At 50.7% G+C, this 16874-nt stretch overlaps 2 protein-coding genes across 3 annotated transcripts in view; one reads left to right on the forward strand and one right to left on the reverse strand.

Annotated features, from left to right (window-relative positions):
- The first annotated feature begins 235 nt into the window (after positions 1-235).
- On the forward strand, positions 236-1782 carry LOC146234010 (secreted phosphoprotein 24). The gene is made up of 4 exons (XM_084688672.1): positions 236-368; positions 642-769; positions 983-1105; positions 1495-1782. The coding sequence occupies exons 1-4, from the start codon at positions 320-322 to the stop codon at positions 1696-1698; spliced, it is 504 nt and encodes a 167-aa protein (XP_084544798.1). The 5' UTR covers positions 236-319; the 3' UTR covers positions 1699-1782.
- Positions 1783-2544: 762 nt separating this feature from the next.
- raph1a (Ras association (RalGDS/AF-6) and pleckstrin homology domains 1a) overlaps positions 2545-16874 on the reverse strand; it is a 46470-nt gene continuing 32140 nt past the window's right edge. For both annotated transcript variants that reach the window (XM_084689386.1, XM_084689387.1), the window contains 10 exons: positions 15976-16053; positions 14054-14213; positions 11745-11866; positions 11208-11273; positions 10910-11053; positions 9555-9665; positions 8299-8397; positions 7938-8058; positions 7642-7781; positions 2545-6666 (listed from right to left, as the gene is read on the reverse strand). In XM_084689386.1, the coding sequence (XP_084545512.1) occupies positions 4483-6666; positions 7642-7781; positions 7938-8058; positions 8299-8397; positions 9555-9665; positions 10910-11053; positions 11208-11273; positions 11745-11866; positions 14054-14213; positions 15976-16053 (3225 nt within the window). In that variant the 3' untranslated portion in view covers positions 2545-4482. The remainder of the gene's footprint in view (positions 6667-7641; positions 7782-7937; positions 8059-8298; positions 8398-9554; positions 9666-10909; positions 11054-11207; positions 11274-11744; positions 11867-14053; positions 14214-15975; positions 16054-16874) is intronic.

Here is a 16874-nt window from a genome sequence, read left to right on the forward strand (position 1 = left end):
GATGATAGCCCACTATCAGCATGAGGCGTAAACATTTAGAGATGAGAAAAAAACGAAACTGTGGTATCCTCAGGCTGCATTATTGTATTGATTGAGCATGTTTACCTCCAGTGTGGTTACCCAGTGGCTCAACAGGCCAGAACAGGCCTGATATCATGCACCTTTACTGAGCTGTCTCACGACACAAGCACCAGAAAATCGCTGAACAAGAACACAAGGGAACACTGGAGCTTTCAGAATTTCTTTCGATGCAACATTTATTAATATTTATAACAACAAAAGCAGTTATTAGGCAGGTACAGGAGGTTCCGGAACAGATATGTCGGGTCTGGTCTTGCTGGTTCTGCTGCAGTGCCTGTGCTGTTCAGGTGAGGATGATCAAGTATCGTGTGTTGTGTTTTCCTAGATAATGGAACATTCTAGAATTTGAAGTATGCCACAAAGTGTATAATTAAGGGTAAGCAAATCCTAAAACCGTCCTCAGAGACGTTAGACACAATGCTACCCTCTTTAAAAAAAACACAGACATATGATAGACATACTTTGTTGTTATTGTACGAACCCAAACTTGGAAGAAACCCAACCCAAGGTCTGAATTCCACAGGACCTGAACAGGTGACTAGTATGTCTTGTACCATCAGGTGTGCCAGTGCTGAGGTTGTCCTTTAGGCCCATGGCCCAGTGGGCAGTCAGAGTGACACAGGACCAGGTCAACCAGCGCTCTGCTAGACCCCGCCTGTTCAGGGTCGCCAACAGCGTCGTGCAACGGGTGAGTCTGCCAGACATCATAACAGTCTGGGGAGGACAGACTCAATAAACTACACTGTAGCACCATCTTGTGGTTTATTTTGATAATTTCAAACGCAAACCAACCATAACTGATGGCATTTTAGACTTCACAATCTAACCTGTGCCATTGAATGTACTGATAAAACAAGCCAATGATGAATAAAACATGATAGTCATTTGTATTTTTGGAAAGATTGCCCAGGTGGATCTGACCACCTATGATCTCTACCTGGACTTTGACATCGGAGAGAGCGTGTGTTCAAAAGGCTTGGAGCCCTACCTGGACGTGTGTCGTTTCAGAAGCAGGAAGAGACAGGTGAGCAGAATCCTCTCGTAACATCAGTAACATAATCGTCTTTAGAGCTGAATTGACCTTAATCCTTGTGTTATCTTCAGGTCATTCTGACCCATCAGTCATTGTGACCCACTGTCGTATTGCGACAACTTTACCGCATACAAAAACAAAGTGAAGCATTTTATGTTAACCGTCAGGCTGTCTCAGAACCCCCCACATCGCGAAGGAAAAAAATGCTTTTTATTTGTTTTTGTATTGGGTCAAATTGGGTAAACACAACAATGGTTCCTCCTGAACCTTCGGGTCATGTGACCCGAAGGTTCACAAGGGTTAAAGAAGGGCCTTAGGAGAAGGATGCACACTAACAGTGCATCCTGGGTCAGACTGCTTCTCCTGTCGCCTGTCTCCAGGTGGAGGCTTCCTGCTCCAGTGTAGTGCGTGTGGCAGGTCAGTTTAGCAGGCTTCAGAGTCTGGACTGCATGCCTGCCCAGAGCTCCAGCTCTGAGTCCAGCAGTGAGGAGATGATCACGTTGCAGAACGTCCAGATCTTCCAACAAACCCCTGGGATTACAGTATGTGACGGAGCCATCAGCTGTGCTCCCTATGTACTGTAGATCACCTTTCCTGTTGTTAATGGTCAAACGAAATGGCTCTGGAGATAGGTGGACACACAGGAGGAATAAAGCAATACATGTTTCTTTCTCTGGTCTTTTCCTCCAACACAAACACACTAAAGTGTATTGGTTATTGATCTGAGGAAGTCAATCACATGAACCAAACACCATGATGTGCTGTCATGCCTGACAGCAACAACATGGTTTATTCAAATTCCACTTGAGGGACTGTCAAACACCAAATTACGAGGTATGAGAGTTGAGAGACAACACATTGATCTGGGAAGTATGGCACTTCATGAGGATATATTCACTGCACATACTTCAAAAACCAAAGCCCTTGACTACAAAGAAGGTTTAGAATAGTCAATTTGGTTGCTTAATTGCACATCTTTAATGGTTAATTATGAATACTTTTTCCAATATTGGTGAACTGAACTTCTATTGGGATTACCTTTAGTGTTACAGGGGTTGTTTGTGAGAGTATGAACTATCATATTTTCTTTCTCCAAAGCTGTAATAGCGTAATAATGTGGTTTGTATCATGGATTATTGTGCTGGCTCAGGATCCAATGGTGGTGCTCCTGGATGGTCAGCTGAGCTGCACTGTGAGCATAGTGGAATGTAGGTCACTGAGTTCTGAGTCCTGCACTGGCTGCACACATCACCTTCTGACACACACACACACACACACACACACACACAAACTACCAACTACTTGCATACACACACTCGATACTGTCAGAACCTTAGAAACAAAGTCGTTGCAGTGATCCAGTAACTGTAGACATTTAGTAAACACACATAATACAAAAAAAGACATTTAGAAAGACTCACAAAAAATGATGAGGTATGATTTGCAAATGTTTATTGTTCAGTTTAAATGCATTTTAGGTTTATGTCCCCGTTAGGGCAGAGTATCTAAGAACGGTCCTGACTGACTTCAGGCAACTCCTCTGACCCATAGACACAATGGTTTATTATCTCTCATGTTGCCATGAAAATACTGAAGATCTGAAATGGACAATAGTTTGTAGCGTACTCAAAGCCATCAGATGTAGCAGATGTTAAGGCAGAGTTTTTTCCACTCTGCACCAAAGTTTGACTAATCTAACGTCATGACAACAGTAGTGCAACGTGATTGGTTACAGAGATAGATTTTGACCTTGTCAGACCAATTGGCACGGGCTGCGTTGATGACGATTTTCCGCCCTCAACGTTTCAGACACGCCTTGGGATACAACAGATGCCTACACTCCTTTCTAAACATTTCAGAACGTTGCACCTTACTGAACACAGTCCTAGTTTGAATGAAGACAGACACACACACACACACACACAGGTTGACAGAAGTTGTTCCACAGCCAGAGATGGTCTTCATGCTACAGTCTTACTCAGTACTACTAATGTAAAAACAGATGGGACACAGTGCACACACGTAGAGCAGTCCCCATCCTCAGACACACAGTACAAGAGAAGGCATTCATGTGAACCAACGCTCGTCCAACCTCGCTGACAGCATGGCTGTTGCGTGACCTGGGGGTGCGTTCAGTGATCAAGCAATGAGAGGAAACCTTTGCAGCGTTGCTGACCGAAATGTGCTGTAGGGCTGTTATGGAGCAAGTCTTTCAATGCCACGGTGGTCCCACTTTTACTACAGTAACCAGAACCACCAGTCCTCAGTTTTAGCAGACACACGTCTGAACATCTTGTAATATGTGTTTGGTGTGTCGTCTTTAACGGTGCCCCGGATCTGACTCTGGGGCCCTTTCTAGGGGCTGGTTTAGGGTCAGTTGAGTGTCGAAACCTCTTAGGGTTAAAGGTCAAGAACCTGGAGAGGGTCAAATGGTCCTGGAATTAGGGACAGGGCCAAAGGAGGCCAGTAAAGCCAGGATCAGCAACTTTACAGACAAAAATATGTGACCAATAGAAATGAAGTGGGTTCAACCCACCCCCAATGTAACAGCCAATCCCAGCGGTGGACCTTCATTGTGCACCTTTTTATCTGAGCACCTTAGAGTGTCATTGCCTTGTCAGTCATCTTCATCTCTCTACAGTAAACTGCTGTAGGTTTTCAACCATTTTGGTGCAATTTGCAAACAAAAAATCTTCATTAGAATTAGCGTTAACACAATGCATCTGTACACTCTACAGACAGACAAACAGACAAACAGACAGACAAACAGACAGACAGGGGATCTTGAACCCCTGTCCCTGCTGCTCCCCCCCCCCCCCCCCCAGTTCACTCACAAAGTTTGAAAAACAAAGCTTTCAAATAATAATATCTTTCAGGTATTAAATAATCTTATATAAAAACACAAACGTAATAATAACACCCCCATTCCCTCCCCTCTATTTCCCTAACATCCACATACATTTTTCTGTACACGCACAATCCCCCTCTCCCCCTCCCTCCCCTCCCACACCCCCCAAACCGTTGCTAAGGTAACACCATGTCCTCTACAGGGCTCCATGCAGTACCAGTTATATTGCAGCAAGTTTCTTGTCCTTTATGTTTTTGTTTCTGTTTATATTCAATGCAAAGCGGCACAAACATGTGGGAAAGCTGATAGGTGGTCAGGCTTGCTTCTTTTCATTGGAGTAATCATGTAATAATAATAATAACAATAATAATGAAAATCTGGGATTACAAGGAAGAGGATCCTAGCTCAGTCAGTCCAGGGTGGTTGCTATGAGGGGAAACAGACGGAGAGACAGAAAGAGTTCTGGAGGAGCTGACCTAATAGTCTTTAAATCCCGCCCCCACCCCCCTTGTCCTGGTCACTACCACTCCCCGGTTAGTTTGGTGCTTTGGTCCCGTTTGGGCGGGGCGGGGGGCGGACCGCGCCGTAGCGTTGCATAGCCTGAGATGTTGGCATGGGCGTAGCCTCCTCCGCTGGCCGGCCTGTGGGGGTCCTGCAGCAGCTCTGGGGGCGGGGGAGGCAGCGCCATATCGTCCATGGTCGCTACCGGCTCCATCTTGGAGGAGAGGCGGGAGGAAGTGAGCGAGCCGTGGCGCGAGACCGACTTCCTCTTCAGCGTCCGGTTGAGGTCCTCCAGGAAGTTGGGCTGCAGGGCCAGGTTGGTGCCCTTGGGGGACGTGGGGGGTATCTGGGAGCTGAAGGAGCTGTGAGGGTTGGTCTGCTGGGGTGGGGGAGACAGGGGGAGGGTCTCCTGCACTGTGTTGCTCCGCCTGTACACGGCTGCGGGGGGGGTCTTCTTCAGGGAGCTCGTTTTCCATGACGAGGAGACAACAGGCGGGGTCTGGGGCTGGGGGTTGACCACGGCGACCTTGGGCGCCCCCGGGTGCAGGTCCGTCGGCAAGGGAGGAGGGGGGAAGAGCTCATAGTCGGGAGGAGGAGGGGGGAAGTAGTCGGCGTCGGTCGGTGGGGGGGAGGGGAAGTCTATGCTGGGCTGGCGGTGCTGTCCCGTCTGGAGCCCCTGCAGGGCCAGGGGCAGGTTGGCCAGGTTCAGCTTGCCCGGTTTGGGGGGCGCTGGGGGGCCCATGGAGGCATCCTTGGAGGGAGAGCCCGATGAGGAGGCAGGGGAGGAGCCGCAGGAAGACAGGCCGGGCTGACCAAATTTACTGACCAGGCTCTCCACCTTCTTAGGCCTCTCATCCTGGGACTCGCCTGCCTTGATGCTGGAGTTGCGCTGGGGGGCGGGCGGGGGACCCCTCTTCCCTGCGGAGCCCGTGGAGGTGGTGGAGGAGGAGGAAGGGGACTTCTTGATGGGGGACCCCATCTTGGTAGAATGGTGAGGAGGAGGAGAGGAGGACTGAGGCGGAGGTGGAAAGTCCAGGGTGCTCTCTGGTGGGGGAGGAGGGAACTCTGGGGACTGGGGGGCAACTTGCCCCCCGGGCTGCCACTTTGGCTTTGCTTTGACGGCTGGGGGAGACTGAGGGGGAGGGAATTTGGAGCCATCCATAGAGTTGGAGGGGGTGATGGAGGCCCCTGGGAACTGGTTGACGATTTGCTTGACCAAGGAGGAGGTGGGGGTGGGGGAGATGGGGGCGGAGAGGGGGAGGGTCTTGGAGGAGAAGCTGTGCTGCTTGGGCATCGTAGGCGGCGGCTGATTGGGGGAATGGCCTGTTGACAAGCTCTGCTGCTTTTTAAAGGAGCCGTGATGAGGTGGGGAGGGGGAGACAGGAGAGATGGTCAGGCCCGGGCCAGAGGGTTTGCGCGCCGTCTGGGGAGGGAAGCCACCGGTGAAAGTTTTGGGTGGGGCAGGAGGGGGAAGCGTAGGGGACAGGGAGGACTGGTGCAGTTGTGGGGGAGGAGACAGGGCAGGAGGGGGTGGGGGTGGAGAACAGTCATCCTGCAGGTCCTCCGGGGTGAATTCGTAGGCCATGTTGGGGAACTTTTGGGCCAGGAACTGTTGCAGGCCCGTGTTGCTGAGGGGCGGGTAGGAGGGCTCCTGGTCGAGGGGGGGGGGAGGGGGCATGCCGTTGGTGTGCAGGTGGAGGGGGGGAGGCGGGTCTTGCTCCTCTGGGGGAGGAGGTGGGAGGTAGGTGGGATTGGGGCTGGGGGGGCCCATCTTCAACACTGCCATGGCTGAACCAGGGGTGGGTATGGCGAGCGGGGGCGGGGGAGGCGGGGCGGGGGGCCCCGGGGCATAGGTTGCGGGCAAGGTGTTATACTGAGGTTTGACAGACTGTGAAGGCGGGGCCGGGGGGCCAGGGCCTGGCTGGGGCCCCCCGGGGCCAGAAGGGGGTTTGTAATGGTTGGCAGACTGGGAGGCATTCTGGAGCCTGGCCAGGGTGCTGTACTTGACGTACATGGTGGGAGGAGCCGGCTGGTGAGTGGGGTTGGGGAGCGGGGGAGGAGGGGGAGGGGGAGGAGGGGGCTCGGGGGGTGAGGGGGACGACTCGGGGGAGACGCTGGTGTAGCTGGTGCGGGACGGGGGGGAGGACTGGGACATTGTGGGCAACTGGAGGGGGTAGGGTCTGCTTATAGGGTCCACCCTCATCTGTAGAGAGAGAGAGAGAGACATAGAGAAAGAAAGAGAGAGATCATATCAGTGAGAAAACTCCATAATAACATCAATAATAATGTATGTTAATTCATGCCATGACTGAAATGTTGACATTTCCAGGTTCATTTGAAGACACTTAAGCATGATGCAATGAACACCAAAACACACACACACAGTACAGCCCAGAGTAGAGCTGCCTGGACCACTCAAAGGTCTCCACAGACCTCTACAAGAGTCTAACTCAACACACCATGCTCTTCACAAACCATGGTGAACCCATGTCTCTGTCTCTGGACCCGGTCTAGAGAGTCCAACTAAGGTCCACACATGGTTGCACCACATACCCAGAGAAAACAACATTAGACCAGCAGTGCTGTGAAGTTAAAACAACAACTCTATCACCGCTCAACAACTCAACAACCCCCCCCCCCCTCGACCCCTCAGTGACCACACCCTGACCACTCCTCAACCCAGTGAGGTCGCGTCTGTTAGTTTCAGATGGGGGAAGCCCACATTATGTCTAGCTTTTCTGAGGTGCACTTGATTTGATCTTGGCACTTGACCTTTAAGGATGATTCCTCCCATCGTACCATGCAAGCTAAATCAAGCACAGCTCATGTATGGGACAGTATTTGACATGCGCGTGTGCGACCTGGGCCGGCTAAAGTCAACCCTGGGGGATGAGAGAGAGTTCTAGAACTCTGGTGTTAGAACACTGCGAGCGGTCACAACCCTGACCTCAGTCCCCTCCGGTGCACAGGGGCACCGCAGTCCGAAACTTCACCTTTGACCCCTGGGTGGAACAAGCGCAGAGGGAGAAGGGAGAGATGGGAACAGTGGTGAAGAAACACAACACCACAACACCACCACAGTTACATCCAGGACCAGGGAACAGTCGCTGTTCCCTCCATCACCACCATATTCCAACACACACAGACACAGAGTAGGACCAGGTGCAGTCTGGGATACCTTGGTGGTGTCTTCCTGTGTTCCCCTCTTCCAGGCCTCAGAGAAGATAGAACTGACCACACTCTGGGAGCGGGTGTGGCCTGATGAGGTGGTCTCTGACACCCCACTGTCTGATTGGCTGGAGTGGTTGGACTGGGACTCTAAACAGACAAGAGAGGAGAGAGGGAGAGAGAGAGAGTGAGAGAGACAGAGAGAGAGAAAGAGAGAGAAAGAGAGAGTTAGAGTCTGGTCATGAAGCCCCTGGATGGCAGAGAGGTGTCCGCAGCCAATCAGACAGCAGCAGTGTGTTCTCTCACCTGGTAGGCTGGAAGAGCTGGATCCGGATTTCATGCTGGAGGAGGACAGGGAGGACCAATCGTAGGCAGCCTCAGTCCGCTTCATGGCCTCTTGGTAGTTCACGTAAAGCTGCTTCCCATACTACACACACGCACACAAACACACAGGTAAATCAAGACACACACACACACAGACACGCACACACACACACAGATAAGTTATCCAGAGTTTCATGAGAAAATGCGCAAACTAAACACTTAGACACAGTCCATTGGCTGACGAACAGACCAGAATTCCAAAGTGCAGCTAAACTCTGCCAAATGTCAAAGGTCAAAACTCAGGAAACATAGCATCAGATTTTGGGCGGAGCTTATGTGCTACCTTGGCAATGCGTATACTGTTGATCCATTGGTGTAGGCTTCTGACATCATCACAGCACAGGTATTTGATGTACTGGGACTTCTTCTGGATCTGGGGGTGCTAAGACAAACAACACAAGTGATTAATGACCAAGACTTTCAACAATGTGCCAACATGTTTGTTTTATACTCAGAGAAATCCAATGTAGCGGACTTCATTTTATCTTCTGCAAGTGCAAAGACACATTTGGAAAAACGTATTTAAGTTTGTTGAACAACAACAGACGTAAACCGCCAATCCTTTCCTATCTGGATCCACCATCATGTGAACTGAGATTTTCCTTTGGCCTAGATACAATGGTATTACTACACTCAACCACTAGGTGGGAGTGTGCTACTCTAGGCACCTTCCGACAGACATAAGTAATCTATCCCTAACCTCAATCCCTCGGCTTTCAAAGAGCTGAAGCTTTACGTTGAGATTTATAGACATACTTATATCATTCAATCACAGTGAAATCAGAAAGAAAGTTAGTACTGGGAGTACTTCCCAAAATGCATCTCTCCATTCCACTGTCTTACTAAAGAGAACAAACACTCTCGGAAGATTGATCTCTCTCTGCTGGCTGCTTCATATCAGATACATTTGTTCTTTTATCTGTATTCCACTCTATCCAAAACCCATCATCCTTCCAGGAACCAGAGATCCTAAACAACACAACATCTCCTGTCCCTCTCTCCCTCTTTGTCCTCCCTTTCACCCTCAGCCCCCTCTGAAGCCTCCAGTCTGTTTTCACAATCGTGACGGTGAGTTTTGGTAGAGGAGGCACAGGAGGAAACAGAGAGATCTATTTCCCTGGCTGCTCAGGAAGTGGAGGCATGAAGAGGGACAGGGTGTCCCAGCAGCCCCGCTTCTCACTGAATAGAGGAACAGAAGCATCCTCTCATCTCACTTGAACCTGGGGACGTAACAGAGATGTGTGTGTGTGTGTGTGTGTGAGTGAGTGAGTGAGAGTGAGAGAGAGAGAGAGAGAGAGGGAGAGGGAGAGAAGTGGGGAATGAGAGAACGAGAGAGAGACAGAGAGAGAGAGAGAGAGAGAGAGAGAGAGAGAGAGCAGTAGAATGTGTGCTGTGTGTGAGCAGTAGTGTGTGTGTGTGAGTGAGTGTGAGAGAGCAGTTAGCGCGTGTGTGGTGTGTGTGAGCAGTACAGTGTGTGGTGTGTGTGCGTGCGTGTGAGAGCAGATAACGTGTGTGTGTGTGTGTGAGCAGCAGCCTCACCTTGAGCACCATGCAGTAGTCGGTGGGAGCCTTGTACTTGCTGCGGTAGTCCTGGCCATAGTACACGTTCACGTGGTCCAGCTGCAGGAAACACACCAGGTCTCTGGAAGCCTGCCAGGGACACACACACACGTCAGGACACACACCCTGAGATCTGTGTATACACACACACACACACACACACACACACAGACTAGAGAGTAGGGGGAGGGTGAGGCTGGCAGGAAGCAGCGTGAGGAAGGCTCGCGTGCATGAGGAGGCCAGGACACTGCACTGCAGATGGCCTGCAGCTGGCACTGCCAGTGAACTCTGGGTGAAAGACCATGAGGTGTGTGTGTGTGCATTTGCATGTGAGCCGGGGTGTGTGTGTGTGTGTCTGTGCTGCGTGTGTACGCATGTATGTGTATGCATGTCTCTGTGTGTGTATGCATGTCTCTGTGTGTCTGCATGTCTCTGTGTGTCTGCATGTCTCTGTGTGTCTGCATGTCTCTGTGTGTCTGCATGTCTCTGTGTGTCTGCATGTCTCTGTGTGTCTGCATGTCTCTGTGTGTCTGCATGTCTCTCTGTGTGAGCTCCAGCTGGGTTAATGACCCAGAGGGATCAGGGAGAGTGACGCCTGGCCTTACTGGAGGATGGCTCTGTTAAACTAACCCATCCATAAAAAGGAAATACCACAGGCTGGATGAGAGGCTGTCATCTTCTCTGCTCACAGGACCACTGAGGACAGTGTGTTTGCAGAGCCTCCCTGAATCTCACAAAGGGCTAATGTGACCAACTCCACTGCAGACGGCATGACCCCAGGAAACTTGATTCACTGCCGTGACGTCAACACAGAGAGATCTAAAACGCTACAACGTCCAATCTAAACAGCCACAGAATGTGTGAGTGTGTGTTTGTGTGTCGGCGTGCACGTGTATTTATTCCGAGCCCTGGTCTTAATCACCAGGCTTTGACCTCATTAGCAGTGTGATGTGAGGTTAGGTGGGTGCTGGTGGCGAGTTAGTGACCACAGAGCTGGACTAGAGCCAGAGATAACCCCCACACACACACACACACCATCTTGTGCTCTTACAGCACCTTCACACTCTAATCTCAGAGCACATGCTTTCAGCTGGACAACAGACTGACTGTACTCCCACACCCTCTCACACTTACGTACTCACGCTTAAACACACACACACTCACCCACGCACACCAGGGTACTAGACTAAGGCTGGAAGGCCAGGAAACATGAATCTTATTAACAAGCCTCCCATTGGACAGTATGGAGGAGAGAAGAATGGAGTAAAAGAGAGAGCAAAGGAGCATGCAAGCAGCAGGAGGAGTTTGTGTGTGTGTCCGGGTAGGTAGCAGACCTTAGCTTTGCCTTTAGGTACGTAGTAGATTCCTGAGGCCCGCAGCAGGAAGTAGCGCTTCTTCCACGACTTCTTCCCGTCCTCCTTCAGCCACAACACGCCCTCCATCTCTGGCACGGAGACCGAGCTGCCACAGAAACACTCCTGCAGACACACACACACAGAAACACACACACACACACACAGAAACACATACATCAGACACGCAGGACACGTTAAAGATGAGGGCCAGATTTCCAGCGGAGAAAAAACGGAATCGATCACGAGACGTCCTCGCTCTCCTCGGAGGACAGCTTACCTCCAAGAGGGCTTCCTTGTTCCTGTCGGCCATTTCACACGTCTCCTTCCGCCCCAGCAGATAGTTCTAGAACATTCCAGAAGACACAGAGGGGAAAGGGTTCATTCACCGAGGCCCGGCTGTACATTCTGAGGTTTTGCAGCTGTGTTTTGAGCACAAATAAACCCCACATGTATACACCAGAAATGGGGTTGCATGCTTCAGTGCTGTGTATTACAGATCTGTGCAGGAGATCAAGGTTTTCTGAAGGGCCCACCAAGGACACGGGCCTCTCGTCACAAATCAATTATTCATGTTCTCATCATCTACACACCATCATGACCCAGTTACACCAGACAACTGTGTGTCTGTCGTTGTGTATCAACATTTGTATGTGAGCGTGCGTAAAATTGCAGAGTGTGCTAGCATTAATACATGGAAGCAGCATGCAGCAATGCTGTTAGACAGTAATAATCCTTTGTAGTTTTATCTGGTTCTATGTTGACAGTACAGTTTAATGTTGTGGTTGGTTCGGTGAAGCTGACAAGAGATTCTGACCTGGGGGTTCTTGAAGAGGGCGTATTTTTCAATACGCTCTATGAACATCAGCCGGTTCTGGCTGTCTCTGGTCCAGTTAAGAAGGTTCTCCACCAGGTTCTCATGGTCCTCAAAGATTCGCTCTGGGGAGAGGAGAGAACACAAAATGGATGACATTATCACTCACCCCAGACAAACTAAACGAGTTAGTGTTGTGCCAAGCTAACTAAAGTCAGCCAGTGCACCGAATAGCTTTCATGAATATTGAATCCAACATAAACTTTCAGGTCAAACTGGGCCAGAGTGACTAGACCATGACCCCAGTGTCAGCCATCATCTTTCTGTACTCCCCTACACACACAGACCACTACACACACACCATGCTGCTGACCCCCTCCCTACACACACAGACCACCACACACACACCATGCTGCTGACCCCCTCCCTACACACACAGACCACCACACACACCATGCTGCTGACCCCCTCCCTACACACACAGACCACCACACACACACCATGCTGCTGACCCCCTCCCTACACACACAGACCACCACACACACACCATGCTGCTGACCCCCTCCCTACACACACAGACCACCACACACACACCATGCTGCTGACCCCCTCCCTACACACACAGACCACCACACACACCATGCTGCTGACCCCCTCCCTACACACACAGACCACCACACACACCATGCTGCTGACCCCCTCCCTACACACACAGACCACCACACACACACCATGCTGCTGACACCCTCCCTACACACACAGACCACCACACACACCATGCTGCTGACCCCCTCCCTACACACACAGACCATCACACACATCAACCTCTGCTGTGATAGAACTGCCATCTGCCATGGATCTAAATGGAATGGAATAAATCCCTAATCTGTGGGATTACAACCATGGTCCATTAGGTGATTAAAACATTTACCGAATTAATGATGTTTACCCCTCCGACTGTCATTCCAGAGGTTTACAGTTATGTATACTCTATACTGTATACTGCATGTGGATGAGATCAATGTGCAGTGTATTGCCTCCTATAGACACACATGTACAGTATATCTCACACAATACTAGGTGGTGGAGATGCTTTGGAATATGACTAATCTGTACTCCCCTTTCAGATGTAATCCTATAATCCATAACAAAGATATAAGGAGTTCTAGAAAGAGACATAATAGTTAGCATGCTTTAAAAAAGATGTAAATAACATCTGTTTTTGCAGGCTGTATTAAAATGTATTTGTATGTTCGTGTGTGTGGGGGTGTGTTTGTGTGTAGGTGTGTGTGTAGGCCTGTGTGTGTAGGCATATGTGTGTGTGCACTGCTGGCAGATCATGTTTCTCAGGTTATAGGCACTAGATAAAGTTGTCCTGGCCTGGGACACAGCTGTTTTTAAGGGCAACATCACACACACACACACACATACACACACACACTAATGCATGCTGTAAGGGCTGTATGGCTTTACAGTATGTGTCTCTGTATGAGGCTACATGGTCTGCTGGCATTCTTGTCCCCTTTTGTCCTCTCTCCTCAGTTGCTGTCTCAGTTCAGTCTGTGGGTCTCTACAGAGGACCATGCCACTGTGTGAATGAAGAGCTTAAGGCTGGATTGGCCTGGTACAGTAGCTACAGCTGTCCCCCCCCTCCACCCACCCACCCACCCACCCACTCACCCACCCCCCCACCCTCTCTCTTTCTCTATCCTTCTCTGTCTCGCTCTCTCTATCCCTGTTCCTCTCTTCTTTTATAATAGGCGCTTGCGCAGAGAAGCTGGCCAGCCAGCGGAAGCCCTGAAGATGTAGGTTAGGTCACACGCATGACTGCCCTGGACCCAGTTAGACAGGGCTGTGTGTGTGTGTATGCACCCTATGGAATTATTACAATGCCCCATGGCACCAAAAAGGATGCAGTGTGTGTGTGTGTGTGAGTGTGTGAGTGTGTGAGTGTGCACATTCACCCTCTATCCCCCAACCCTTCTCTAAATGGTCACCATCTCTCCAGCAGGATGCCACTGGTCTCCAATACCTACCCTGTGGCATTCTCATGCACTATATTCCAGAGAGTCGAATATCCCCCCCCTTCCTCATCCCCATCCCGCTGCTCACACACAGAAATCATCTGGCTGGGGATGACAGTGCTGAACAGGATCAAACGAAGGTGTTGGCCTGACCATGTGAGATGGTGATGACAATGAGCATGATGATGATCATGTGTAAGTGACAGAGGGTTTCGTGAAAGAGGCGAATGGCTTGCCTGTGTGCATGTGCATGTATGTATGCATGCGTGCGTGTGTGTGTGTTCGTACCCATCTGCAGCTCGTTGATGGTCTCCACCAGGGACCAGTCGGGGCTGTAGCCACAGTGAGACTTGTCCAGCAGGCTGTCCAGCACCTGCCTGACCGTCTGCCTCTCGTCCACCATCATGGTCTTGGAGCTCTCGTCTGACAGGTGGACCCGGATCACCAGCTGCACACACACACCACAGGGCAGAGAGGTCAGAGAGGTCAGAGAGGTCAGGGAAGTCAGAGCAGAACGCCCCCTCCCCAACAGATTTGGGTAGATGTATTTGTGATCTGATGTGAACGTGTGCATGCACATGTTGTTTGCTGGGTGGATTCGATCAAGCACACTTTCCCACTCGTTGTGTTGATTGTGTCACAGTGATGTCAGATACTCATGATTGGTCACACAGGAAAAACGGGGCGGGAAGAGGAGAGAAAAGGGTTGGGGAAAGGAGAGAGAAGAGGAAAGGAGAAGAGAGGACATGAAAGAAGAGGAGAGGAGAGAAGAGCATAGGAGGCAGATGCTGACCCCAGCCATCCTCAGCCTGTCCAATCCTCTCTGGGCTGGCAGGATGAGGCAGATGAGAGGGCCCATATAGGACTGGCAAATCCCCTCTCCGACTCTCCATTTCCTGAATTAAAACTCACCGCTGCAGCAGCAAGCCTACGAGCACACTCATCCACCAATCAGATGAGGCCATGCTCAGCGGTACTGACCTACATACAGCTACAACACACGGCACTCCTGGTCGACCCTCAGCTAATCCAATCACTGACCACTACTACTACAGGAACCATAATCATACAATCACACAGCTGTACAGACGCAATCATATGGAATCACGTTCCAATCGTTACGTAAAACTCGTTCCTTTTTCAAGGAATTCTACACATCTGTCATAAAAACACGTGTCACACACAAGTCTCACAGGCACCAAGTCAGATGTGGGCCAACAGCAGAGACATGCCAATGCAGTCAAACAGTACGGCCATGAACAGAAGGCTTATGGTCAGAAGAGATCCATTTCTAGAGAACCGAGGGGTTCTTGACATAGAATAGAGTGGAACCAGACCTGGTTGTCTGGGGTGGAGGTGAACAGCCCTCTACACAGGCAGGACAGGGGGGGGCTCCCTCAGGGGAAGATCCTGCTCACCTGACCGTCCTTCCTTGTGGGGGTGTCATGGCCAGCCTTGAACCTGCCTTGAACCCCCCCCACCCACCCACACACACACACACACACACTGATTGAGTGTGTACGCAGGTTAGTACAGGCCCAACAGTGTTTCTTCAAGTACTTTTATGTAAGGTCAGTCTACACGCGGCAACTCCCTCTCGTTTCTTCCTCCCTCCCTTTCTGCCTGCGGCCGTGCTAAAGCTGGTACTGCCGCACGCTAATCCTCCGGCTGGGATTTGGGCTTAACGTTAGAGGGTTCCGCCATTATGTAGAGTGGCAGGGGAGGAGAGAGAGATGAAGAGAGAGAGAGACAGAGGGAGAGAAAGGAGAGGGGGATAAAGACAAATACCGGAATGGAGAGCAAAAGAAAAGGTAGAAAAAAAACAGACCGATTAAACGTGAGAGAGGCAGTGGGTCAGACAGACAGACAGAGAGAGAGAGAGACACAGAGAGAGAGAGACACAGAGAGAGAGAGACACAGAGAGAGAGAGAGAGAGAGAGAGAGACAGAGAGACAGAGAGACAGAGAGAGAGAGAGAGAGAGAGAGAGAGAGAGAGAGAGAGAGAGAGAGAGAGAGAGGGAATATGAGACGGAGGGAGGGAATGTGTGGGCTGATGTTTGTGTGTCCAGCCGTATGACCCCAGTGGTTGCCATGTAACACTGACCTGACCCAGAAAAGAGCAGAGTAGGCGGCACGTGCCAGCAGTCGACACAGACACACACTTCACACTCTTTTGCCTTAGGTAACTAGGCGGGAGGCTCGTCACTCACCTTTTTAACCTGGGCCTCCTTGATCTTCTCCAGAGCAACCCGAATCTTCTCTGCCTTTGTTTTGGCAGCTTGCTCCTCCTGAACACACATACACACGCACAATACATGAACACACATTTGTAAATGTGCCCTTCATAACTATACAGTCCTAAAGCATTCCTGTATCCAGAATCCAGGACAGGTCACACACACACACACACAAACACATTCTCTCCTGGTCCAGAAAAGACAGGTCATGTGCTGCTCCCTCTACACACACCGCTGCTAACTCACCTGGCTCCTCCAACACGCTGCCATGATCCCCTCAAGGTGTCCTACCAACTACAGGCAGTGTTTCTGTGCTCCTGATGTAGGAGGAATAAGCTGGTTCCCAGTCCTAAGATATGAGCTGAGTGTCTTCCATAGGGAATCTGTGAATCTGAGACAGCGGCAGAAATCCCCTCTCACTCTCCTCCAGATTAGCATTGGATCTGTTTTAGGAGACAATTCCTCTGCAAGGATTAGCCAGTGGAAATGCGTCCTCGCACAGGGCTGTCTCCGTAGACCGGGCAGGAGCAGAAGAGCACACAGCTGTCTCCAGAGACAAGGCGAGAGCAGCAAATCTGTACTACAGCCAAACCTCTCAGCTTCCCTCCAGACTAAAGCATCCAGGGGAGTCGGTTGTTCGTCCCAGCCCTGTGGAGGAATGTCCTCTCGCCACACGAGGGCTTGCCAGCCCCAGAGAGACCCTGGCAGACTAACGAAGATCTAAGACCAGGACCTGGGCCTGAAAAGGCTGGCTGGATCCAAACAGGGGATGCCTCTTCCTCGCTTCAGTGTTGCTACTCTGACACCCAGACTCGCAGCTGGCAGGAGCTCACACTGAGAGCTGTGGATCCTCTCTCTGCCTCCCTGACCGG

The sequence above is a fragment of the Hypomesus nipponensis genome, chromosome 23 (genome assembly GCF_054491055.1).
Source record: "Hypomesus nipponensis isolate SF chromosome 23, ASM5449105v1, whole genome shotgun sequence".
Taxonomy (NCBI): Eukaryota; Metazoa; Chordata; class Actinopteri; order Osmeriformes; family Osmeridae; genus Hypomesus; species Hypomesus nipponensis.